Source organism: Prunus avium, chromosome 4, assembly GCF_965620075.1.
Source record: "Prunus avium chromosome 4, drPruAviu1.hap1.1, whole genome shotgun sequence".
Classification (NCBI taxonomy): Eukaryota; Viridiplantae; Streptophyta; class Magnoliopsida; order Rosales; family Rosaceae; genus Prunus; species Prunus avium.
The window spans coordinates 116,244-143,263 of NC_142287.1; the positions used below are offsets into that span (position 1 = coordinate 116,244).

Consider the following 27,020-nt stretch of genomic DNA (forward strand, 5'->3'; position numbering starts at 1 on the left):
TAATTAAGTTAAAAAATCCAACAGGACAAACAATAGTTTAAATACATTAAGCATTCTATTAATCTGATGGACAAAAGTATAACCTCATTCTATTTAATCAATTGGTAACAAACTTAGAACAATTGTGAAAATTTATTAAATAGGTATAAGAAAATTATGCCAAAACACCCAAGCTTTAATATAATCAAATCAAGGGGTGTTGATTTTGTTGCTACAAATTTGGAAAATGGTAGGTGTTAGTGTAGACAAATAGGAAAATTTGAGTGAAGACAATAACTATTATTACATAATTATGGCCACAAAATCAATTGCACAAACCACAATTTAAATACGCCAAGCATTCTTCAAATTATGAAATACCTATAACATAACGAAACCAAAAGACCAAGAGTGTAATAGAATCAAACCAAATACTCATAAGAGAATCAAAGCATGAGCAAGTTTGTTTTATAGAAGCAGAGATAATCCATAGACACCTATGGTCAAAATTGATACATGTATTGCCATTTATTGGCTAATTTAATGAAATGGAGAAGTAAGCTATAAAAGCGGAAATAACCAATAAACACCTATAGGTTATATAAGCAGAATAAAGGCAGAAATAATAGGCTATAGGTTATAGTTTTGTTCATTACATCTAAAACATCTTATAAATGTTGTGAATCTTAAGTTTTGCTCAAATTGAACCAAGGGCAATGTTCTCTATGTGAATAATTACTTTGTTTAGCTATTTTCCTCAAGCCTACCAAAGGATGACTTAAAAGGCACAAAAAGAAAAATGATGGGGAAAACATGTATGTAGCTTCTTTGCACATTCAGCCGCTGAAGGCAGGTAGTGAAATGAAAAAGCTTCATGATTTCAGTTGCTATAGTTATTATTCTTTTATGTGGGTTTCCAATATTTTTAGAATTATACCAATTCTATTCTTATAGGGTTTTTTTTTTTTTTTGGATAAAATAAAAACTTCATTAGATAAACCTCAACGATACAATCAAAGACATCTAAAATACCAATCCCAAGAGGACAACAAACTAACATGCTAAAAGCAAAACTAACTACTAGCCCACATCATCACAATTAACCATAAGCCCACAAACCCAACATACCCTAAAACAACCCATGAGCCTAGACGAACCTTATCACCACCACCTGAAGAAGCGCCATCACGACCACACCTGATGGGCATATTTTATATTATATATTTAGCCCCATTCTTAATATATTTTGGTTAATATTTTGGAAGAATTTTGATACTTTGAATTGTATTCTCAATATAGGACTTTCGACTTTCTCTGGAGCAAAACATAATCAAATGGACGAATTTTGGAGTAATTCCAGTTGGAGGATGTTCATGAGTCACTTGGCTTGATCGTATCAAAATTTCAGACTTTTCTACCAAGCGGTTATTTTCTGGCGATAAAATAAAGGAGCAGTGTGCAGTGCTGGAAAGTGACGTGTTGGGCTTTTATGGCGTTTTTGGAGCCTGAGATGACCTCTGATGGATTCGTGGCCTTCTGGAGAAGTGTTCAGAACGTTTTTATCTTTAAAATGAGCTGTATTGGGCCGGATTTGGATCAGATTTGAGGCCAAAACGTGGCTGGGCAGATTGGGGGCAGATTCTCCTAGTCCAATTTGGATTTTATGTCATGTCATTATTTTATTTTATTTAGTTTCCTTGTGGGGATAGAAAAGCAGGTTCTTGGCAGCTAGGTTTTAGGGAGTATTTAAGTTCTATTTCACAGAATTTTGGGGCTTCTCTTTTGGCTTTTGAACGCGACTTTGCTAGGATTTTTAGAAGAACTTCTACTTCAAGGTGTTTTCGATCTTTATTATTTTAATGAAGAACTTGATTATTTTTATTATGAACATGCGTAACTAACTCTCTTTTGCTAGGGTGAGGCCACGAGCCTTAGCAAGAATATGTAGTTTCTGTCCAATTTGCTTATGATTATATGCATGCAGGTTTTCGAATTATTCATCACTGGGTTAAACTATCTAAGTGTCTTAATGCTTGATCACCATTAGGATGTTTAGAAAAGTAATTTGATGCAGTTTCGGTCGGAGGTCGGTCCCTGAAATTGACGAAGGCTTCTTGTGATTAATATGTGCAAGTTCACTTAGGATGAATACCACGTCTTAAGGGTTGCATGGTTTTTCAAAAGGTTTCACAGAACTTAATGAGTCATGTATGTTTAGATTTGATCTGAATACCACAGACGGATTGCATGTGTGATATACGCTCTATGTTGGGGGTCCAAGTAGGCATATATTAGGAATACCTAACCTTCGAAATATGCATGTATAGGTCATAAGTAATTGGGAGAACTATATAGAATTGTTAAGGTGACGGCGGATCCCTAGTGCTTTCTTAATTTGATTTCTAAAAACACAACTGTTTCTCTTGCCCTTAGCTTTAAATTTACATATTGCCTTATTTTTATTAGTTAAATTCGTTTTAAGTTAAGGTCTTAAAATCAAACATCTCAACTTTCTCTTTTACAATAATTAATTAGAATTTGGTTGCTACGAGTTATTTAATAATCCCTGCGGAGAACGACCTTGCGAGAATCATTTATACTACAATAACCTTGTCATTCTTGCAAGTTTTGTAGGAGTTTTAACCCTGTTTGCGCAGGTACTGAAAAGCCTATCAAGAAATTGGCGCCGTTGCCGGGGATTATTTAAAATAATTCGTTCTAATCAGATTCTGCATTAATTATTGCTGTACATACATTAAAAAAAAAAAAAAAAAAAAAAAAAGAAGAAATAATTTCCATTTTTATTTTATTTTTACAGATCACAGCAGAGCAGTGCAGATTACAATCTGTGCATGGTCAGCATACGTTCAGCAGTTCAGCAATTGTTTCCGTTTGATCCAGAACCTGAGCAATCTTTAAGGAGGAGACGCAGGGAGCAAAATTTGTTGTGGGTTCCTTCACAGCAAGGGACTTTTCTGCAATCTTTATATTCTGAGGACCTGCACAGTAAAGAAACAATGGCTTTTGTTATTCCAGAGGCTGGTGAGCCTTTGGGTAATTCTTTAACAGCTCGTGCCACTAACATACCAGGTTGCATTACATATCCAGCAGTGGAAGAGGGGTCTACATTCGAAATCAAGCATCACATGTTGAGTATTCTACCTACATTTCATGGGTTATCAACCGATGATCCTAACATGCACACTGCAGAATTTTTAATGGGATGCAAGAATATTTTGGTGAAAGGATTTTCAGCTGAATCTATTAAGCTTCGTTTATTTCCATACACATTGAAAGATCAAGCAAGGAGATGGCTCCTCACACTTCCATCTGGAAGCATTAGCACTTGGAACCAACTCAGTGAGAAATTTTTAAACAAGTATTATCCAGCTTCAAAGACTCTGGACATGAGAACTCAAATTCTATCTTTTGCCCAAAAACCAAATGAAGAGTTTCATGAGGCGTGGGAACGGTTTAAAGAGTTGAATAGAAAATGCCCACATTCTGGTATTAGCAGTACGGATCAAGTGCATATATTTTTCAGAGGGTTAAATATGACAACAAAAACTCTTGTCAACGCTTCATGCGGCAGTTCGTACAAGGATAAAAATGCACAAGAGGCTTGTTTATTATTTGAAAAAATGGCAGCAGATACACATCAATGGGCAGTTGAGCAGCCACAATCTAGGTCTATTTTTGAGATATCTAATGGTTCTCCATATATGTCGGCACAAATTGAAAAAATGGAGAAAAAGCTTGAAAGATTTGATGCAAAATTTGACATGTTATTACAAAGAATTCCAGGTTCACAGGTTGCTGTACAGCAACCTTTACCAGTTGCCTGTAGCATTTGCAATGTGACAACCCATGATTTTTTGAGCTGTCCGCATAAAGATGCTTATCCGGAATTTGCAGCAGAACACGTTAATGCATTTAATAATTTTCAACGTCCAAGATATGACCCGTATTCAAATGTTTACAACCCGGGTTGGAGAGATCATCCTAATTTTAAGTGGGACAGAGATCAGCCTGCAAGGCCACAATTTCAACAACAGGTACAGCAACCTGCTGCGCCTAAGGCTGCTTGGGAGGTTGCAATTGAAAAATTAGCAAACGCCACTAGTCAAGAATTCCAAAATCTACAGGCAACAGTGAAAAACATAGAAAAACAAATGGGACAGATTGCATTCCAAGTTTCAGAAAGAGCACCAGGTACATTTCCTAGCCAAACTGAACAGAATCCAAGGGGAGGCGCAGATTGTAAGGCAGTTCGAGTTCTACGTTCGGGTAAAAGTTATGACAATAGAGGTGAAATTTGTGCTGGAAGTTCGCAGGCAGCATCACAGCCACAAACAGATTCAGAAAAATTCACCGAATCTGATATTGCTGCAGATTCTGCAATTTTTGCAGATTCTACAGAGTCTATGGGCAGATCCGAAAACAGTGAAAAAATTGCTGCAAAAACTGCAGAACGTGTTTATGTGCCTCCAATGCCTTATCCCGAAAGGTTGAAGCCCAAAGTTAAAGATCAACAGTTGACAGATTTTATGAAGACATTGGCCAAAGTTCAGATCAATCTCCCATTGATTGATGCAATTAAGAACATTCCATCTTATGCCAAGTTTTTAAAGGATGTTTGCACAAAGAAAAAGAAGCTCGTGGATTTTGAAAAAGTTATTCTTACAGAACAGTGCAGCGCAGTTTTATTACACAAACTGCCTCCAAAGAAACAAGACCCAGGGAGTTTTACGATTTCATGCACAATTGGAAATTCAAATTTTAAACGTGCTTTAATTGATTTGGGTGCCAGTATTAATTTAATGCCTTTTTCTGTTTTTCAGAGACTAGGACAAGGAGAAATCAAGCCTACATCAGTTATTCTACAACTGGCGGACCGTTCAGTTGCTTACCCTAGGGGAATTATTGAAGACCTCATTATTAAAGTGGATAATCTCTATCTTCCTGCAGATTTTGTGGTCTTGGATATGGATGAAGACATGCAAACACCGATTATTTTGGGGAGACCGTTTATGGCAACAGCTAGGACTTTAATTGATGTGGAAGCTGGAACATTAACTTTACGAGTTCAAGACCAATATGTGGTTTTTAATTTGTTTGAAGGAGCAAAACGTCCTGCTGAACAGCAGGAATGTATGCACATTGATGTGGTAGACAATATGGTTCAAGCCAGCTTTCAGGCAAGTTCAAATACAGATAAGTTGCTCAGCAGGGGAAAAGCGAAAAAGCGGAAATTGCAGTTAAAGGAGCTAGAGGAAACTCGTCAAGGTGCTTATAACAGTTCTCGCATCTACAAGGAAAGAACTAAGGCATTTCATGACAGTAAAATTTTGCGAAAGGAATTTCGGCCAGGGAAAAAGGTTGTGTTATTCAGTTCAAGGCTTAAGTTATTTCCCGGAGAATTAAAGTCTTCGTTGGAATGGCCCCTATTTGGTTACTAAGGTTTATCCTCATGGGGCGGTTGATATTACAAGTGAAATTAATGGCAACACATTCAAAGTGAACGGTCACAGGCTGAAACCATATTTGGAGTCGCCCTTCGATATTGCACGCGAGTCATTGACTCTGAAGGAACCAGTGATCTAACCACCAGGCTTCTGCAACGTCTAGCTACAGACTTAAAATAAAGCGCTTATTGGGAGGCAACCCAATTTTTCCAAACTCGTTACTTCTTTTTGTTGGTTTTCTTTATCTAGTTGTTTTTATTTTCTTTCTACTCCTAACACATATTTGGTTCAATGTAGGACACAACAATCAGCAGCAAACATACTAGCAGATAATCCTATACTGGAATCATGCACCCAGCAGCAATCCTACACTGGAATCATGCACCCAGTAGCAAGTCTACATGAACATCAAAGGCAGCTATTCCTATGCTGGAATCATGCACCCAGCAGCAAGTCTACCAGATTACAACCACAAAACTTGCAGGGATTCGATATTATACCTGCTCGCAACTTGAAGATTGACTTGCTCGCTGACATCCGGCAGTCTCCACGTCTTATTTCCAAGTTGATGCAAATCTAAAATTGAAGCAGATGAAAACAGATGTGGATGAGTCACTCAAGACAAGGCAAAGAGGTTCTTCAGTCCTAACTGAACTGACGCCAAAATTGCTACTTCCATCAAACGAAGTTGACAGTGATGGATTACAAGCAAACCGCGAGGCTTACCGTTACCCAAGCTCAGAAACATAATTTTCATCAAGACCAATGTGTGGTGTAAATCTGCTCAGCTTTGCAAGTTTGGGGGTTGACCGCACATGGATACACATACACGCAAGGGTTAGACTTTGCTCACACCATCAATTCTGAAACGAAATTTCCAATATCTGAGGAGGGTTTTACCTTTGGCCTCTCAGATCTGATGTTTGAAGTGCATCGTTAAGGACGGAGCGGCTCCTTGGTTACTCCAAATACCATTTCGAGCAAATCCAGCACAGAAAACTCCAAGTTTGAGTTTTGAAACAGCTGCGAACGAGAGCGGAGTGTGGGTTTCTGAGAGAAATGCCTATGAGAGAAGGTTTGAGTGTGCGCAAGATAAAGAAGCGCTATTAGTGCACAGAAGAAATATTTGCGAAAAGGAATATCTGCGTAGGTGACTGGGCTAACAGAGAAAGGGAAGGGTTTGCGTTTTGAGAAAGACACAAGAGAGAGACTTTTGGGTTTTGAGTAGGTGACGGCGTGGATTCTAAGAAAAATTGAATGGAGTATGGGTTCTGATGAGCAAAGGGACAACGAGAGCCGTTGGCTCTGGGCTCTAGTCAAGAGTCTATTTGATTCCTATTTCGTTTTTTTTATTCATCCACTGACATGGACCAACTCATTCACACCCTTTCTCTATTGTCATTAAAATGAGGAGCCAATTTCATCCAAGTGGGGTAATGGCAAGCGGATGCTCTTGCTGTTCAATTTTAGTGGTCCCTCAGCAATTGCCAGGTGTGTTCTTTTCCTTCTTTTCTTATTTAAAATTTTTCTTTGGTCTTTTCTTTTATTTGTGCTCGCATTTTATTTTTCTGTTTTCTTTTAGTTTTTTATTTTTTTATTTTTATTATTTCCTTTATTTTCTTTTCCACACCTTGGGGACAATGTGTGATTTAAGTTTGGGGGTGGGAAAGTAAATTTTAGTTTTTTAATTTTTTAATTTTAATTTTTTTTTTTTGAGTCTTGTTTAAAATTTTCGTTTTTAAGTTAATATCCATAGATTATTTTAAACATTAGAACAGATAGACATGGTGAAGATCAATCCCTCATTAGAGTCTTTTCTATTTATTGTTGCTTGGATACTAATTCATGAATTACACTTTGAAATTTGCACATCACACCAACATGGTTTGTGGGGAGTGAGATCAAAATACTTAATTTTTTGTCCAAGTGTGTTTTAATTTTTGTTCTATATAAAATAAAATTAGTATGTGTTTTAAAGTAATAATTGTCTCACCCGAGGCTTTGCCTAGTAACCGGGCCAGTCCTGCCTAATCAGCAGTGATTCTCGAGTCCAACGGTAGAGTTTTGGCATGGGGCAAGGTGGTTAGTTGGTTTCGTAGCCTTTCCAACTCGGATTAATAAGTCCTTAGGGGTGTTCTACACCTAGTGCCCTAAAGCCTTATTTGGTTTGGGAGTCATTGACCTAAAGCTCGTTACATGGGTTGGATCGAAAGCTTGAGTGATCTGACATTGCACGACCACCACTGTTACAAAAAAAAAAAAAAAAAAAAAAAAAAAAAAAAAAAAAGAGAGAGAGAGAGAGAAGCAAAAAGAGAAAAAGAAAAAAAAAAAAAAAAATTATGTGTGAAGTTAGTGGGTGAAGTGTGAATAAATGGGATGAAAGGTAAGGGTTTTTGGTTGAGTCTCCTTAATTATGATGGTTCACTTTACACCGAAGGAAATTTGTGGATTCTTTTCTAATTGACTCTCAATGGTTTAGACTCTGTATTGGGATTGGTTGGAGCTTTTGAAAAGATGTTCGGATTTTTAACATTTTCTATGGATTGCAACTTGAAGGTGGAAATTTTGTCTTGTTTAAGTTTTAGCCTTGTGTCTAGTTTGTTAAGTTTTTTTTATTTTCTTTGAGTCTTGTTTTGCTTGAGGACAAGCAAAAAGCTAAGTTTGGGGGTATTTTGATGGGCATATTTTATATTATATATTTAGCCCCATTCTTAATATATTTTGGTTAATATTTTGGAAGAATTTTGATACTTTGAATTGTATTCTCAATATAGGACTTTCGACTTTCTCTGGAGCAAAACATAATCAAATGGACGAATTTTGGAGTAATTCCAGTTGGAGGATGTTCATGAGTCACTTGGCTTGATCGTATCAAAATTTCAGACTTTTCTACCAAGCGGTTATTTTCTGGCGATAAAATAAAGGAGCAGTGTGCAGTGCTGGAAAGTGACGTGTTGGGCTTTTATGGCGTTTTTGGAGCCCGAGATGACCTCTGATGGATTCGTAGCCTTCTGGAGAAGTGTTCAGAACGTTTTTATCTTTAAAATGAGCTGTATTGGGCCGGATTTGGATCAGATTTGAGGCCAAAACGTGGCTGGACAGATTGGGGGCAGATTCTCCTAGTCCAATTTGGATTTTATGTCATGTCATTATTTTATTTTATTTAGTTTCCTTGTGGGGATAGAAAAGCAGGTTCTTGGCAGCTAGGTTTTAGGGAGTATTTAAGTTCTATTTCACAGAATTTTGGGGCTTCTCTTTTGGCTTTTGAACGCGACTTTGCTAGGATTTTTAGAAGAACTTCTACTTCAAGGTGTTTTCGATCTTTATTATTTTAATGAAGAACATGATTATTTTTATTATGAACATGCGTAACTAACTCTCTTTTGCTAGGGTGAGGCCACGAGCCTTAGCAAGAATATGTAGTTTCTGTCCAATTTGCTTATGATTATATGCATGCAGGTTTTCGAATTATTCATCACTGGGTTAAACTATCTAAGTGTCTTAATGCTTGATCACCATTAGGATGTTTAGAAAAGTAATTTGATGCAGTTTCGGTCAGAGGTCGGTCCCTGAAATTGACGAAGGCTTCTTGTGATTAATATGTGCAAGTTCACTTAGGATGAATACCACGTCTTAAGGGTTGCATGGTTTTTCAAAAGGTTTCACAGAACTTAATGAGTCATGTATGTTTAGATTTGATCTGAATACCACAGACGGATTGCATGTGTGATATACGCTCTATGTTGGGGGTCCAAGTAGGCATATATTAGGAATACCTAACCTTCGAAATATGCATGTATAGGTCATAAGTAATTGGGAGAACTATATAGAATTGTTAAGGTGACGGCGGATCCCTAGTGCTTTCTTAATTTGATTTCTAAAAACACAACTGTTTCTCTTGCCCTTAGCTTTAAATTTACATATTGCCTTATTTTTATTAGTTAAATTCGTTTTAAGTTAAGGTCTTAAAATCAAACATCTCAACTTTCTCTTTTACAATAATTAATTAGAATTTGGTTGCTACGAGTTATTTAATAATCCCTGCGGAGAACGACCTTGCGAGAATCATTTATACTACAATAACCTTGTCATTCTTGCAAGTTTTGTAGGAGTTTTAACCCTGTTTGCGCAGGTACTGAAAAGCCTATCAACACCCACCACCGCATTCGTAACAGATTTGGGAAAATATGATTTCCAACGATCTACCTGTGCATGAGAGTGAACAAATAAACGAAAACAGCCTTGCCAATGAACAATTGGGTGATTTATAGCAACCTCCGTCAAAGACAATGTATAATAAAATTTAGAGAACATGAGCGGCAATAGGGAGCGGGTTTTGAGAGCAGGATTTGATTGAGAACATAGACTAAAAGGGGTGATGGGGAACTTCAATCTAACCATGTCTCAAAAGAAACCACCACAAGGGGCTTTATATTCAAAATGCCTCAATGGACTTATTCACTAACCTAAAAGGAAAAGACGAGAAGAGAGGAGGTGGAGAAGGGGAAGTGATGATTCTTCCTCCTCCCCCTCTATGAAGTTTTAATTTAGAACTCACAAAAGGAGAGAGTGGCTAGGGTTTTTGAATAAGAGTTTATCAATTATGAATTTTTTTCTTATAGGTTATTCAACCACTAATTCTTTGTTGTTAGTGATTTATGCACTAAAGAATGGCCATTTCCAAAGAGAAACAACCAAACTAAAGTGCACCAACCAATCTGTGCACCTTTTCCTACTCTTATAACAAAATGCAAGGCTTTCTGTGAGTCAGCATAAACAGAAGAAAAAAAAAGAAAGTGCACAAAACACAAATGCTCTCAAATTGATGCCCCAATTGCAAAAATTTAAAAGCAACTACATGACAGAAGAGAAAGCTTTTCAAAATTTAAATTTAAACTACATGTCATTAGAGTAAAATTTTGAATACAAAAGTTTCCAAATTGAAAAGAAACCCAATGGAGTAACAACACTTGGTATTAGTTTTCTTCTCAGTCCTACGTCCATTCATACTGCGGTAACTTCTTCATGTTTTCTTTCTTATTAGTTTTCTTAAGGACGGGTACAATTACCCTTAGAAATCAAGACCTTTTAACATTGTATAGATTGTACAAAAGTTTGAGTCAAGGAAAAAGGAGAAGCTTGTAGGTTTGGTTTTTTTTTTCTCCCTCTTCTTCATGTTTTCTTACCAAATTTTCTTTTTTTGCAAGGAGCTTATCGCTGAAGTGGTTAAGAGCAACTACCTCTACGCTCAAGGGTCTTGTGTTCGAATCCCCTCATCCAACATTGCTTTCATGATTCAATTTCAAAGCATATGCTTTGATGTAAGACAGAGGAAGTGCAAAACCTAAAGAATGATCTAAAATGGTCTACTTTCTCAGAAGATTTACAAATATATACACTTATATAGATATCCAAAATTACAAATTAAAGGAGCTTTAACATCATATATATATATACACACATTAGCCTCTCCGCATTCCCTTCCCTGCCTGCGAGAGGCTTTTTTTAAAAAAAATTCTTTTAATTTTAATTTTTTTTAATATGAAAAAGTGTGAATTTACCATATTATCCTCATTTAATTAATAATTTCAATTCTTAATGTTTGCATTAATCAAGGGCATTTTCTGGTATTTTGAATGTTTTACCATTCTTTCCTTTTACTTTATATATATATATATATATATATATATATATATATATATCTATATTATGACTCATAAAAACACCCACTTTTGTTTGCTTGGGTTAAGTAGTGCATATAATTTTTGGTTCATTTCAGAGAAATGTTTATTGCCAAGCATTTGAAACAGAGTAAATAAAGTCCAAAAAGTCAGTTCCCTTGAGAAGATCTTTACCAGTCAAAATTTCAAAATCTAACAACAAAAGGAACCCAATCACAGCTGCCTTCCCATTTATCAAAGCAAAACAACACACACAGATATACAAAGGTACAAACTTGGACTGAAATAACACACAAAGGTGCATAATTTCACTCGCACAACCGAACCCAATTCCCTCCACCTCCATTTATACCCCTCAAATTCACTAAAAGCAGAAAATTTAACAACTTAAGGAAATGACGTGATGGAGAAAAGAGTGATACTAGAGAGGCCAAGCGAGAGAAGAAACATAACATTCAACAAATAAGTACAAAGTCTTACTTGCTCTCCAACAACACAGTACCGGGATCAGGCTCACATGAATAAGATAGAAGTTTTCTTGCCCTGAGGAAAGAATTAAATCCACATAAGCAGTTATCATTAACACAATGAAAGTTCAAATCCATGTGGATATCAACTATGTATGGAAATAATTGGTTAATTTTAGTTCAGGGTATCCCACATTCCATTACATCTATACACCAGAAAAATCAGAGCAGCAAATAATTGATGAAGTTTAAACAGGATATCCCACATTCCATTATCAAGTTTATTAGAGCTCAAAACATATTGGACCAGCAATGTAAACATATCCTTATCAAATCTCCCTGCATATTCCAACAGCAGTAATTGGATGATCTATTTTGACCACATAGCATAAAAACATAATCAACAATCCAAATCAAGCACATGGGATAAGAAATCATCTCAAAAATAGAACCATTAAAATTCCTCAAAAAACAGCCATATACCACAACCTTACCAACTGAAAAAGACAATTGGCGCAAAGCTGAATGGCATGGATTCAATGTCACCTAAGAATAAAGAAAATAGTTAGCTCTTGCACATAAACACAGAGAAAGAACAATGAGTCATATAACGTATCTATGTTTTAACTATCGCTTACCCACAGTCCCACCCAACTCTATAACACAAACATCTGCAGGGCCCTCTTTTCCATCGACAGGTGTTTCCCTCTTTTTGGCCGGGTAGGCCGATGGAAGGAGTTTTTGGTCCTTCTTCTCTTGAGATGCGTAGGCGTGCCACCACCAAGCCACTTGATGGCTTGGATGGAAAGATCGTGTGAGTGTGTTTGCGCTTCTGACTTTTAATCAAACGATTGATCGGCCAAGCAAGGAACCTCCTCTTGGCCTAGGTTCTTTTTCTTCCTTGAGGTCAAGGATGATTGAGATTTGTATGACTATTTTTAGGATTTTTGTGATGAGGGCAATGAATGTAAATGCAGTAAACAAAATGACAAAATCTAAGTGCGAGAAATGTAAATGCAGTAAACAGGATGACATAATTGTAAATGCGATAAAATAGATTAAAGCGATAAAGACTTGAATTAAACTCGAAGGTAAAGACAATTGAAATTAAATTGCAAGAAAGTAAGCTTACACTAGGAAAACGAAGAACTTGGATAATCTGAAGAACTTGAAAGATAAAATCCTAGACTATGAATTGAAAAGTACAGGATAAAAAGATAGATTTTGTGTGTTCAGTCGGAGGTCATCTTCTCTTCTTCTAACGACCAATTTATAGAGCTTCCTTCAGCTCATGGGTTTGGCCATTAAATGGCCTCAACTAACTTTCATTGAAAATCCTTCCAAGATTAATGTCTTCCGGGGCTCCGGACATTTAATGAGAAGTTTCCAACCATCATCAACCCCTATGGTTGGTCAGTAAAATGATATTAGGATAGTAGGGTGGCTACAAGTCTTTCCACCACTTGCTACCTATTATATATAAATATATAATAGGATAAAAACTTTTGGCCCATCTTCTCAAAAACATCCAACCTTGGCCGCACCTTGTTCATACACTTTCTTATATATTATATCAATATGAAATAGGGAAAGCTTTGAACAGACACCCCTTCGGCCGCACATTCATATTCGTTTCTTTTATATATATATGCAATTAGATTCTTGACCTGCAAACCCTTCAGTCAATTTGCAAAGCCCCAAAGCCTCCAACCATGTATTGGCAAGCCCTTCAGTTGCATATATATATATATATAATAAGACAAGTGGATTCCAAAGACCTTCAGCCCAATTTTCTTCAGCCGCAACTTTTCAACCAAATAGGCAGATAACCAAGAGGTTCCAGCCATACTTTGTTCATTCATCTACTTATTATTATATATATATACATATATAATAGGATAGAGAAACTTTTGGCTGCACATTCTCAAAAACATCCAACTTTTTCATTCATTCACTTACTTTATATATATAAAGCATACCATATAATGATGGCTTTGAATTTGGTTTCAACGTTTGCTTTCACTTTGTAATATTATATATATATATATATATATATATATATATATATATAGGGCATGAACTTGGGAGCCTGGCCGCACATGCAACAATCCAAAGTAATTGCATAAGTTCATATTTTAATTTGCATAGGCCACCTGGTTATTGAAGTTGGCCAAACAGCCCATGAAACTTTACCTTCCAAACCTCCAGCCGACTTGCAAAATTATTACAGACTTTAGTCTCCACGAAAACCCCCAGGACTCTTGCCCAAAAATATGTGGCTCTCGACCGATAAAACTGGGCATTGATAGCAAAAATATGGCCGCATCTTCAGCACAACCGGCCGATAACTCCAAGATTTCGGCTGCAACCTCTTCACAACCTTCAAATTCGGTTGTGATTTTCAACAGTCCCAAACATTGCCCCCCAATTTGTTTAGCTTGGAATTGGTGTAGAGGTAAGCAAATCGAAACCCAAGACCTTTCAATTTCTGAAGTTTGAGACTTTCTAATTGGCTTGCATGTTATTAAGCTTTGAAATTAAATTGGAAGGATTTTTGTTAAGAATCCTAGGTATTACAAATACCCAAATGTTCTCATTATTTCCCCATAGAACATTCCCACCATAGCCATAGGTTTCTAGAAGGTTTTCCCTCAAAACCCATATCCTCTTTATCTTCACATTCATCATTTCACACACCAAATCCACCCAAATGAATGTCAAACTTGAAATTTGCAAGTTTCTAGGTATGTTGCACTAATTCTTTGTTGATTTTGGTATGATTTTGATGAATTTGTAGCTTTGAAAAGTGTAGACTTGAAACTTTGAATGTATGAATAGTGCCATGATGTTCTTCGTGTTCTTGATTCGAATCTCACTTTCTTTACTATATTTTCCTTTGATTCGATTTTACTTCATGTTTGTAGGATGGAATCCATTCCAAATGATAGTGCCCAATTTTTTGAAGAAATGAAAGTGGCCATGGACAAAGACTTGGGCAAGCAAGTATTTGCCTACTTCCTCAATGCCTTTCCCAACTCTACCCAATATATTCTTGGTCCATTTTTCTCGGCCTACCCAGAAGAGGTGGCGAAGGTGTGGGTGACGCAGCCGAGAAATGGCCCAACTTATTTTTCAGACTTTACATGGGCAACTTTTTGGGAGAACTTCAAGCCATTCAAAGGTTGGCCAACGGGGACCCCCATCAAAATGGATTCTGCCGGAACTAAAGGAGCCCTATCAAATAAAGCATCATCTGCCGTCGGGAAATCCGACCACTCGAGCTCGGCGAAAGGTAATATTGATTGGTATCGTTGGTTCAAAATTTTAGAACCAAAATTGAAGGGCCATTGGAAGAAAATTGGAATATATGATACATTGCTCCTATGTGCGGGAAGAGTCTTTCCTTGCGACCGATCTCTTGTTATTGCAGCGCTATGCTTTTGGTCTTCATCCACCAATTGCATGAGGCTCTGTTTCGGGATGATGACACCTAACTTGCTAGACTTGGCCGCCATTACAGGCCTTCGCCCTCATGGAGATGATTTCTCGGCCGCCAACCTTCCGGAAGCCAAGGTGGGCTTAGATTTTCACAAGTCGATCAAAACCTCCAGGAGTTGGATGAAAAAGTATCGTGGCCATAGCGGAGAGCCCACCGACCCCCCTTTCATCAATGGCGTATCCTACACTGAGCATGTGGCTTTTCTTGTGATGTGGTTGTGCAAGTTCTTGGCATGCCCAAAATCTGGCAGGATTACTAAGGAATTCCAAGCCTTGGCGGAAGTACTTGTAGATGGCCATCCAGTGGCCATGGGCCTAATCTTTCTTGCCTATCTTTATAGAGGGCTCCGTGAGATAATTACTAAACCCATGGATTACCATGCTTCTGGCCCTATATGGATTTTTCAATTGTAGCTCCAACTCTATTTTTCGGAATTAAGTCCCGCCACCATTTGCCCCAATGATAACGCTCTTTTGGGTCCACCTTTGCTCAACGCCCCACGCCGGAAGCATTATGTTGAGATTGCTTCCGATTTTTCTATGAGTGCCAGGAGAAGACCAGGGAGCATCTCTCCATTTGCTTAGGTCACCGTTTCCCGGATTATCTAGCTATGGATCTTTCCTCATATCCTACGACAGAGACAAAGGAGGAGAGGTATAATATGTAGGCCAGCATCCTCATCAGCCGAGATCTTCCATACGGCCTAATGGTGAACAAAGGTGGCAATTATCATTGTGGTGGTGAACTTTATTATCCCGCTGCCGCTGACTACCAACTTGGTTTCATTCAGAACATCCCGATTCCGCCCATGAATTCCGTCAACTTGCTTTCTTCTTGGCGAGTAGAATTCAAGGATGCAAAAGAAGTCACCTGTAACAACCCAAACCTTAATTATTATTTAACTATTAATTTAATGAAGGAAAAGACTAAACTACCCTCGGAATAATTTATTAGGTTTTAAGTTGACTTTTTGACCGAGAAAGAATTTGGAAAATCCACTTGTACCACTGCGTAGAGCACGACAAAACGAGTCCGTAGACACGTAATGGGCTCAATTCCGAGTCGTATTGAAGATAATACGTTCAAATTATGAAAAAGGGCATAATTGAAATTTTGGAAAAAAAGTCAGATTTTTAAAAAAAACCAGATTTCTTCTCTCTCTCCTCACTCTCTCTCTCCCCACATCTCTTCTCTCTCTCCCTCTCGATTGTTCAGCCGCCACCCTCCCCAATTTGCAGCCACCTCCAGCCGCCACCACACCTCACCGGACCAGCCAAGGAAGCACCGCCGCCACCTCCGCAACCCAGCCAGCCTGCTCCGCCGTCCAGCTGCCACGAAGCTGCCAGAAAAAACCCAGAAAATCGCGGCAGATTTTCTCCGATTTTCAAATCCCTCAAACTCCCTCCTCCGGCCACCAAATCGGACGGATTAGGTATGGTTTTTCGACTGATTTTCATGCTCTAGCTGATGGTTGGGTAGGATTGGAGAGATTTTGAGGTTTAAGAGGTTAATTTTCGAGTTAAGTTTCTGCCGAGCTTAGGATGCCGGAATCAGTCACTTCCGGTCACTTTTTGGCCTTAGTACAAGAACAAAAGTGGTTCCAAATTTGGTGTTTTACCTAAACTAGGAGTTTGGACCGGCGGTTTAGAGATTTTCCGGTCGCCGGAATTGTTAGGCACACCCACACGCGGCCGGCGCGTGGGCGGCGCGTGGGCCAGGTATCAGGGACCACTCTTGGTCCCAGAACGATCCTCGTGTCCTCACGAGCGCGTAGGATTTCGCGGATCTCAATTCGGATAACGTTTGAACCCCGAACGGATCTCGCATAGTGTGCGTTTTCCGGGTTCAATACGTTCGGACCGTTGGATCGTAGTCAAACTGGAGTATGTCGTTCTAGGTAATTTCAGGATCGTGTAGGATTCGACGGATCGTCAATCGGAGTCCCGGATGCTCCGAAAAAGCCAATCCTAGGGCTAGATTTACGGAAAATCGTTCGTTCGTCCGATCGTGCGATCGTGAGCAATCCGACCGTCCGATCGAGACCAAACTCTCGAGACATGTGTCCTAGGCTTGTTGGAACCTCTAGGAATGATCAGATCGGAATTCTGAGGTCGTGGACCCCATGAGGTCCCGAGTTGACTTTTAGGGACTTTATCGCTTTTGAGTCCCGAGATACTTCTAAAGCGTGTCCACTGAGAGGAAAAGCTAATGTGGGCATAGGAATGAATTTTAAAGTGATGCACGCACTTTTAGGAGCCGGGGGTCAGGGTTTTTAATTTAATATTATATTACTGAGCTGAGTTTTTAATAAAATATTATGATGGTTATACAGGCACCCGGGCACCAGGTGACCCGCAGGAGGGACCTTCAAAGGGTCCAGCTAGCTCTGAGTATCTGTGAGTGGACTGTTTGTTTTATAAACGTTTTATGCATTTTAATTTCATTATTTGATCTTGAATAAGTTTTACTGAATATAGCTTTCCTAGCATGACTTGATAGATTTAAATATTTATGTTTATTTATGTGCTGCCTAGTGGAACATTTAAAAAAGGATTTGGAAAGTTAGAACTGAGGTATTATCAGATTAAATGGCAGCAGGATTTAAGGAATAGTTTTATAAGTAGTTTTATAAACTTTAATCTTTTTCAAGAATTATATATATATATATACATTTATTTTAAGCCACCATAGGTACCCAAGGTTGCCTTCAGTATAATAAATGTTGCCTCGGAAATAAAGTTGCCTTCGGAATAAAATTATGTTGCCTTCGGTTATATTGATGTCGACGGACATCCAGTTGCCTTCGGGTAAGTCAGCATGCTAGACACCGCCCCACGAGTTTCGGGGACGCCCAAACCGTGGGTGTGAGGAATGCGGATCAGGCCGACCAAGTGTCCCCTGAATTCTGCTAGGATTGCGGCTCGGGTTGACTTTGTGTTTCCCGAGGTCTGCTAGGACGTGTCACTCCGGTGGCATGAGAATGGAATTGACGGATTATAAAGGAATTGACGGAAATTAAAGGAATTGACGGATTATAAGGAATTGACGGATTACTAAATGGGTACACCTAGGTGGTAGATTTAAAGTGTTTTCAATGTTTTCAAAGACTTAATAATTGATCAAGTATATGATTGATATATATATATATATATATATATATATATATATATGATTACATTGATTTCAGTACAATTGTGAATAAAGAAATGTTATAGTTTCTTAACTGTTTTTATAGAGGGGTTAGTATGTTCTTATGCTACTTTCTAAACTTTGTTTTTGGTCCACTCACCTTTTTAATGTTTTGCGCCCCCAGGCAGTAGTCGTGCGTCAGTGCGCCACCACCGGGCCGAGTCCATTTTCCGCCGCCTTCCTTGACAAAGTAGGGTTTTGTTTATTTATTTTTGTACTTGTAACCTACTCTGTATAAATGCTCTGATATTGCCCTAGAACACTTGTCTAACTGTTAGTATGTAAAATCTTTGTATACTGGCAGTTGGTGTATATTTTTATATGCATGTTTGACAGGTGTAATCTTGGGTTTGGTCCATTTCAAGGGAGACTCTGCTGAGTTTTTCGGCAGAAGTCAAACTCCAGTTGTTTTAGAAATTGTTTGACTAGAAGGGCAATTAGGTCATTTGTGCCCGGCACTTGCCAAGTGTCGGACACGCACAGGGTTCGGCTCGGATTCCAAAGTGGAATTTGGGTCGGGTCCTGTCATCACCGCCTTGACGAATTTCAACCAAGACTTGGTGAAATCCTTCAGCATTCCGATCAGAGATCCCCAATTTGGTGACTCTAATATTTTTATCCATTGGTGGGAAGAGATGTCGGCCAGTTGGTTTTCTCAACCATGTTCGGAGATTGAAGGTAGAATCTTCAGGCATTGCCCATGCTCATTAACCTACCAGCAAGAGAAAGAGAAGAAGAAGGCCCAAGCAAAAGGTAAAATATTCACACGTTTTCTCATTTTAATTTTGGCTATCTTCCTACTTTCTAACTCTTCAAATCTCACAGCTGACACCGCTGGGAAGGAAAGTCCTCCTGCCGACATTGTTGAGAGAAAGAACTTCGCCAATCCCGCCGATGCTAATCTTAGGCGGGGCGAGAAAAGGCACAACGGCCCCGTCCAAGGTAAACTACTCTCCATGATTATTTTTGCCTTTTTTGAAGATTTGCATTTCCATCCTTCTGATTTTTTTTTCATGGGCATCTCTAAAAAAATTAAATCTCCTAATTTTTAGCAGATACCCCTGCTGGAAATATTGTGCCCCCACAATCATTCCTTCAGCCTAGAAAAGCTCCGCGCATCCTCTTGCCTCAAGGTTTGGCCGTGCACCCCCCCCCCCCCCCCCCCCGGTTTATTTATTTATTTTTTAAACTTACGAAACTTGTTGCAGGTTCCCAAGGCTGGCGGAGCAACCTTCTCCTTCTCATTCGATTGGGGCCGTGCAATCGGCCACTACTTTGCACGTCGCTTCGGTAAGCTTATATCTCTGCGTACTTTCATTTATTAATTCTACTGGCCCAAACTCACTTCTACGCCCCAAAATATAGGAAATTCAACCTTCCGCACTTGAGACGGAAATTAGGGCGCAAGTCATGACTTCGGTGGGCAAGGATGAGGTAGCTTCATTTTCTTAGCCGTTTGAATTTTCTTTTACTTCTTTTATGCTTAATACATTTTCAAACTTAGTCAACCGAGGTCAATTCCATTGGACACCTGGAAGAGGTTTCCACAGGGTCACATGAGACTACTCCCATGCCCGAGGATCACGCCCTGGAGCACGTGACCGGGCTGACAGAGGAAGACTTCCCACACGTTCCAAACTCTCAGGTTCATTGAAATTTCCTATTTTCAAAATTTCTTCTATACTTGCCCGCAACTTCTTATTTTCAACGTTCGAACATGTTAGCGGGCCATTTATGGCCCTGAACTTTCTTCGGCCGACACCGCGGCCATTGAGGCTGAATTTCAGCCCATTTTCCCCACCGAAGAAAGTGCACCACCTGAGCCCATCCTTATGCTGACATCGGTAGCTTCTGCCTTGGTGGTTGATGCTATTCCGTCCGAACTCCAACTTGAGGTAAGCCTCGACACTTTCATGCTTATTTCAAATATATATGCCATTATTTTAACCCTCATACCCTTTTGCTAGGTTGGAGAGTCTTCATCCTTTACTCCTGCCGAGATTACCATAAATCCATCAGCGGTGGATAGTGGAAGCTTGGCCTTGGTCCTTCACGAAGAAGCACCTCAATCATCCCCTAATCAGGTATGAAAACAACCAATATATACATATATAAATATGCAACTTACTTTCTCTACTTGAAAATATAATGCCCAGTTTTTCTCGTAGCCCTCTGGTGACATTTTTGGCTTCCTCGATCAGTGGGATGCATCTATATCTTCAACATAAGCTTCTGCTCTTCTTGCCACTTCTTCCACCACGACTGGGGCCTTACCAGATTCCGGGGCTGAGGCCCTCCTTCAGTCATACAGAGATAGAGACCTCATGTCCTTAGAGGACAAGGATGAAAGGGACAAACTCAAGGCTGCCATTGAGACTTTGGCGAGCTCTGGCTTTTTTTCAAACCCATGCTCGGACGCTATGATCACATATCTCTTTGGTTAGGTGGAGAAGTTTGTCTCCCGTCGCCGTTCTCTTCTGGAGGAGCAAAGGATGGGCCAAGATCTGGAGCAGCGGATTACCTCACGTAATGCAATCATGAGGAAGGAGATCGAGATTGCCCACCAAATACAACAGGAGGTCGCAGATATTGATGAGCAGGTGAGGCAGCTTCAAGAGAAGAGGGCCGCCATTGTTGCCAAAGTCTTCAAGATTGCCTGGAGCGGCAAATTCGTCAGGATGCGGCAGCTGTGGGAGCGTACTGAGAGAAGAAGCTGACCCTTCAGTCTACCTTGTCGATCGGGGACGCTGCGGTGGAGAGCTTCAGGACTGCCCTTCGTACCCTTTTCCCTAATGCTTAGGTTCATACTCGGCCATTGGATGGCCCATTTTGTACTTAGCTAGTTCTGTTTTATTTGGTCACCATATGTGATAGAACTAACTTAGTGTTGAGGCCCAAAAAATCATAGGACAGGCCCATGCATATTTTAAAGCCCAATCGCTATCATGCTATAAAAAAATGGCCTAGCTGATGCACACATGCCATGCCAAGCAAGGCTACAATTTGGCACGTGGGGAGGCAGTGGTGTGAGTTTACCACTTTCACATGCAAACTTGTAAGAATTACAAGATTTCATAGGCCCAAGCCCACTTAGCCCACTGCAAAGCATTATCTAACGCAAAGCCTGAGCCACTGCAATACGACATAGCCCAAGCACAAGCACACGATAACGTGCAGTGCCAAGCAACTCCCTATTGTGTCAAATCTCGCAACAAGCCTAAGTGGGCCCAAGCCACTTAATTATACGCATGGGGCTTGCTGATTGGTTTGTGGTGTGGATGGTTACAAGTTACACAAGGCCATTGATGGCTCAAAAATGGAGGCTTTGGGCTGGGCACCAAAGCCAAGCCCATTTTCTTGAGTCATTAAATAGGTAAGCAGAGAGAGAGAAAAAGCCCAACACCATCACGTTATGGGCGACCGGTCTCCAGTAATGGCGACCGGTCGCTTTTGCGCAGAATCGAAATTCCAAAACAGCACTAGAGCGACCGGTCGCTTGCACCTGGCGACCGGTCGCCGGTCGCTTTCCTGCGGCAAAACAAAGACCCAGCAGCAAAACAAAGACCCAGCAGCAAAACAGAGATCCAACAGCAAAACAGAGGTCCAGCGGACCCAGCAGCAAAACAAAGGCCCAGCGGCAAAGCAAAGACCCAGCAGCAAAATAGAGGTCCAGCAGCAAAACAAACATACGGCAGCAAAACCAACTACCCGGCACCTAGAATAACTCATTGGCACCTACATAGAATGAAGAGGTCATGTCATCTCAGCTGGGAGGCAAAACGACCAAAAGGAAACGACCACCTCGAAGCCGGAGAGCAGGTCGGACCACCTCGAAGCCGGAGAGCAAGCCGGACCACCTCGAAGCCGGAGAGCAAGCCGGACCACCTTGATACCGGAGTGCATGCGTGTGGGGAAGCAAACTCGCAAGGTGTATAAAATGGCAAGGAAGCAAAGGAAAACACAACCCGAACACGACGAAAAGAACACCCAGAAACCCAGAAATCTATACCAAACTTAACCTCCTCCTGTGATCATATCCTTGGAAAGCCTCAGATATGACCCGATCACCCATTTTCTCCAGCAAGATCTTTGATACCAACCCAAGCAGCAATCTGTCAATCTCTCTCTCTCTGCTAAACTTGTGGAAACTTAGCTCTCGCATCACAAGCCTTTCAAGCCAAGCATAACTTTCTAATTCTTTTATCACAGTCATCACTCTCTTGGTGGGAAGAAACAGAGCATTCCCTGGAAATTTACATTTTCTCGGAGTGTTTTGGGCCTGGTTCTGAACTCAGGCAAAGGGGCATCACAATTAGCTCTTTACGACGGCCCAAGCCCGCCTTCAGTTGTCGTGACCAAAAAAGACCCCTACATAAATTGGCGACTCTGCTGGGGACTCAGGCTGCCATTCTCACCAATGCCTCCAAAAAGGAATGTCAGAAGCAACACTGTGGCCTCCCAAGAGGAGTTAAACCACGGTGACTCGACGTCAAGAGGGAACAGCTCCCGTGAAGAGGAGAGACAAACAAATGGAGATGACTATACACTCCCAGAGCTCATCGCAGCCATCCATGCTATGGGTAAATCCCAGAGAGAAATGATTGAAACAATCAAAGAGTTGAAGAACTCTGTTTCCAATCAGAATGACAAAAATGAAGAGCAACGCGAAAAGACGCCATTGGGAGATTCAGCTCCTGCTGGAAGGGGATCTGAGCAGAAGGAAGCATCTTTTGTCACCCATGAAGATGTGATTGCCATGCTGGAAAAAGAGTTAAATCGAAGCCATGAAGATTGGAAATACGTCCCTCAGCCGCCATATCCGGCCAGCCTACTCGAGCAGCCCTATCCTAAGGGCTATGAAACTCCAAGCTTTATCCTCTTTGATGGGAGGAAAGGAAGTCCAAAAGAGCACATCAGTCGCTTCGTTGATGCTTTGGGACCCCATGCTGGCGATTATAACTTACGTGTTCGAGAATTTTCGAAGAGTCTCACAGACCGCGCCTACACTTGGTATACTACTTTGGCGCCGGGCTCTATCCGCTCCTGGGAAGACTTGGCAAGCAGGTTCTGTAGAAAATATTTCCAGCACGAGGAACGAGTAACTACGACTCAACTCAATAACACCCGCCAGAAGCCTGGAGAAAACCCTGTGGACTTTGTCCGTCGGTTTCGTGACTTAGCTCTTGATTGTTATGATGAAAAAGATGAAGAGGAACTTGTCGAGATTTGCATAAGTAACATTGTACCAGAATACAGGGTATATCTTGAGAACATCGGAATCAACCAGTTCTCTAGACTTCTGGAAGCAGTGAGGAAAACAAGCATGTCTGTCAGACCGGCCGCCGGGCAAAGAACATGGAGGAATGAAAGGAAGGAACCCCAACAAACTTTGTTTGTAGATGAAAAATCCTCAAGCGATTTCAACCCACGCAAACGAAGAGAAAGGGAGACGTACCCGCCGCTGCCGTGCAGAGATGAGGAACTCCATGCTATCTTGGATACAATGTTTGCAGAGGGAGTCATCAAGCCACCAAGACCACAAAAGGTCCCTACCAGAGAAGAAAAGAACGATCCGCGATATTGCCGCTACCATCAATATGTGGGACACCCAACCACTGCCTGTCAGACTCTGCGTAAGATCTTGCATGCCAAAGTACATGATAGAACTCTTGAGTTACCTTCCAAGAAGCAAGCCATTGATGATGATCCCTTACCCAAACGAAGAGGAAAGGAGATAGCCGCTGTAATCATGTGTTCTGACGATTCGATGAGTGATGATGGAATATGGAGCAATGATCCTAAGCCGCCGGACGCAATCTGGGAATCACATAGGAGCATGGAGGAAGCCTATTGGTGCAAGTACTCAAAGCCCTCAAGTTATGATGCTCCATGGCCATTCTCTGACGGATGGGAAGCCGGGCCTAGTAATGAGGAACTCACGCTAGACATGCTGGAAAAACACCACCGAACTTTGTTTGGCCAACAAACAAATCAAGAAACCACTGCCGTAACACTTCATAACCTTACGGAGGCTGAGACAACAGTAATGGAACGCTACCAAAGTCTAAAGCAGGGGCCAACGGCAGCACAAGCCCTTCAACGGAACCCAAAGTTCAAGTCGCTCTTTGATCAGCTCGGTTACGGGCCGCAGGCTAGGGAAGCAGCTGCTGAGGCTCTGATGCGTGTCTCTGAAGAATATGGATCTCATTGCCTTACCACTCAACCACAGAGAGCATTCTTGGAGAATGACAATGCTATTATCTTCACTGATGAAGATATGGAGGTTCCGTATCCCGACCATAGGAGGCCGCTTTATCTTGAAGGGCAAATCAATAATGTGTTCATTAGGAGAGCCTTGGTGGACACTGGTTCTTCCATCAATATCATGCCTCTATCCGTGCTCACGGCAGCTGACATTCCTCTGTCAAGGATAGTCAAGAACCAGATAAACATTTGCGGCTTCGGAAACAAAAGTGAAGTGTCACTTGGATATATACAGGTAGACCTAAAAGTGGGGCCTATCCGATCCTTGACTAAGTTTCATGTACTGGATATAGAGGTAGCATATCATGCTTTGCTCGGAAGACCCTGGATTAACAAGCATAAGCTTGTGCCCTCCACATATCACCAGTGTGTGAAAGGAAGAGTTGGTTTAAGACCAATCCGCATACCAGGAAATCAGTCACCTTTCAGTCAAAATGAGGCCCATTACTCCGAAGCAGAATTCTACAATGAATGCACAGGCGCCGGAGGCAATCCATCCAAAGCTTTCGGGACACACTTACCTGGGTGGGCTGAAATCCGTGATCTTGGTGACTCAGAGCTTATGATCATTGTGGATCGAGAAAGGGCAAAGCACCCTGAAGTCAATCATCATACCTATACCCCGCCGCAATGCTCAAAAGTTACATTACCAGACGGGCGCATCGTTTACCGTTTATGACGGGTTTGGAGGCCAGACCACGTCTCGTGGGAGGGCCTCGAGTCCGGAGGAGTCCCAAAGCAAATGCGCAATGAACGAATCAAGGAGATGCCTGCCCCTTCTACCTTTCAAGAACCCATGCCGGCACCTAAATGTATGCAAGATGGCTCTACAGCCGTGGCAGAGCAACTAGAGATAATCAACTTAAGTGAAGATCCCTTCATCCAGAAGCCCATTTCCATCAGCATTCATTTGACAGCCAAAGAAAAAGAAAAACTTGTAAGCTTGTTGAAAGAATTCAATGATGTTTTTGCTTGGAGTTATGAAGAGATGCCGGGCCTGGATCCCAGCCTGGTATGCCACACTTTAAACGTTGATGCAGGCATGAAACCAGTGGTGCAACCAAGGAGAAATTTCCACCCTGATGTAGAAGTGCAAATTAAGGCGGAAATAGAAAAACTCATAGCAGTTGGGTTCATCAAACCTATCAAGCATCCAACTTGGCTGGCAAACATAGTCCCTGTAAAGAAGAAAAATGGTCTGATAAGGATATGCGTTGATTTCAGGGATCTCAACAAGGCATGCCCTAAAGATGAGTTTCCACTCCCCAACATGGACATTTTGATTGACTCAACTTCTGGGCAGGGTCTGTTATCTTTCATGGATGGTTTCAGTGGGTATAACCAGATAAAAATGTCAGCGCGAGATGCAGAGAAAACAGCTTTTCGGACACCGTATGGGAATTTCTACTATACGGTTATGCCGTTTGGTCTCAAAAATGCTGGAGCTACTTATCAACGGGCCATGACGGCGGTGTTCCATGATATGATGGGAAGAGAAGTGGAAGATTACGTGGATGACTTGGTTGTAAAGTCCAAAACAAGAGAGGGCCACTGGGAAGTTTTAAGAAAGGTACTGGAAAGATGTCGATTATATGGCTTAAAGATGAATCCCAAGAAATGTGCATTCGGTGTTTCAGCGGGCAAATTTTTGGGTTTCTTAGTACACCAACGGGGCATCGATGTTGATCCTGACAAGACTAAGGCCATAAGTTCTTTCATGCCGCCGGCCAACCCAAAAGAACTAAAAAGCTTCATGGGAAGGTTATCATACATACGGCGCTTCATTCCTGGTCTAGCAGCTGTAACAGGTGCTTTCACTCCCCTGCTCAAGAAGGGAAAGAAATTTGTGTGGAGCAAAGAATGTGAGGAAGCGTATCAGCATGTGCAGCAATTGATCACAAGGCTGCCTACTATGACAGCACCTACCCCAGGGGTCCCGCTCAAGCTCTATTTGGCCTCAACAAGTACTGCCGTAGGTGCTCTGCTTGCTCAAGATAACAGTGATGGCAACGAGAACCCCATTTATTATGTTAGCAGGCAATTAAGGGGGGCTGAGATGCGCTATCCAAAGACTGAGTGCCTGTGTCTCGCTCTTGTTTATGCTTCACAGCGTCTACGTCACTACTTCCTCGCTCACAAGTTGCAACTCATGGTGAAATGTGATCCAGTAAGATACTTACTCACAAGACCTGTATTGTCTGGACGACTAGCGCGCTGGCTCTTACAATTATCTGAGTTTGACATCACATGCATAACCCCCAAGGCAATCAAGGGGCAGGCTGTGATTGACATGCTAGCCTTGTTTCCTGAGGTTGAAGAATCTACTCTTATTGAGGATATTCCAGGAGAGCTGCCGGAAGTAGTAGCAGTAGCCGCAGGGGAGGAACCTTGGACACTGTATTTTGATGGCTCTTCTACTGCTAACGGAGGAGGAGCAGGAGTGGTGCTCATTAACCCTGAAGGACAGGCCACGGCT

At 41.0% G+C, this 27,020-nt stretch overlaps 2 protein-coding genes, 1 long non-coding RNA gene and 1 other non-coding gene across 7 annotated transcripts; 2 read left to right on the forward strand and 2 right to left on the reverse strand.

Annotated features, from left to right (window-relative positions):
* Positions 1 to 2,651: 2,651 nt before the first annotated feature.
* LOC148294676 (uncharacterized) lies at positions 2,652 to 6,799 on the reverse strand. Its single transcript, XR_015835086.1, has 4 exons — positions 6,345 to 6,799; positions 6,171 to 6,232; positions 5,945 to 6,020; positions 2,652 to 2,978 (listed from the first exon to the last, which is right to left on the reverse strand). It is a non-coding gene; the product is annotated as an uncharacterized LOC148294676 (long non-coding RNA).
* On the forward strand, positions 2,997 to 5,438 carry LOC110774210 (uncharacterized). The gene has a single exon (XM_088252796.1). It carries the CDS (start codon positions 2,997 to 2,999, stop codon positions 5,436 to 5,438), a length of 2,442 nt encoding a protein of 813 aa, XP_088108922.1.
* LOC148294677 (small nucleolar RNA R71) lies at positions 3,384 to 3,488 on the reverse strand. Its single transcript, XR_015835553.1, has one exon. It is a non-coding gene; the product is annotated as a small nucleolar RNA R71 (small nucleolar RNA).
* Positions 6,800 to 16,238: 9,439 nt separating the features above from the next.
* Positions 16,239 to 21,294, forward strand: LOC110747453 (uncharacterized). 4 transcript variants are annotated; one of them, XR_015835084.1, is made up of 11 exons: positions 16,239 to 16,523; positions 17,424 to 17,487; positions 18,405 to 19,033; positions 19,106 to 19,222; positions 19,336 to 19,413; positions 19,489 to 19,570; positions 19,646 to 19,714; positions 19,785 to 19,925; positions 20,005 to 20,175; positions 20,248 to 20,364; positions 20,449 to 21,294. XR_015835084.1 is itself a non-coding variant. In XM_088251549.1 (11 exons), the coding sequence occupies exons 7-11, from the start codon at positions 19,691 to 19,693 to the stop codon at positions 20,506 to 20,508; spliced, it is 480 nt and encodes a 159-aa protein (XP_088107675.1). In that variant the 5' UTR covers positions 16,239 to 16,523; positions 17,424 to 17,487; positions 18,405 to 19,033; positions 19,106 to 19,222; positions 19,336 to 19,413; positions 19,489 to 19,570; positions 19,646 to 19,690; the 3' UTR covers positions 20,509 to 21,294. The 4 variants fall into 4 exon arrangements, 3 of the variants coding, with proteins under 3 accessions (XP_088107675.1, XP_088107674.1, XP_088107673.1); XM_088251549.1 differs by having other exon boundaries at positions 20,482 to 21,294; XM_088251548.1 differs by having other exon boundaries at positions 19,333 to 19,413; positions 20,449 to 21,293.
* Positions 21,295 to 27,020: the final 5,726 nt, after the last annotated feature.

Bases quoted from the DNA above. Each gene is read 5' to 3' on its own strand.
- LOC110774210 (XM_088252796.1), top strand. From the start codon at position 2,997: ATGGCTTTTGTTATTCCAGAGGCTGGTGAGCCTTTGGGTAATTCTTTA.
- LOC110747453 (XM_088251548.1), top strand. From the start codon at position 19,691: ATGACTTCGGTGGGCAAGGATGAG. The intron at 19,715-19,784 runs GTAGCTTCATTT...TTTCAAACTTAG, and splicing joins CTTCGGTGGGCAAGGATGAG to TCAACCGAGGTCAATTCCAT. The intron at 20,176-20,247 runs GTAAGCCTCGAC...CCCTTTTGCTAG, and splicing joins CGTCCGAACTCCAACTTGAG to GTTGGAGAGTCTTCATCCTT.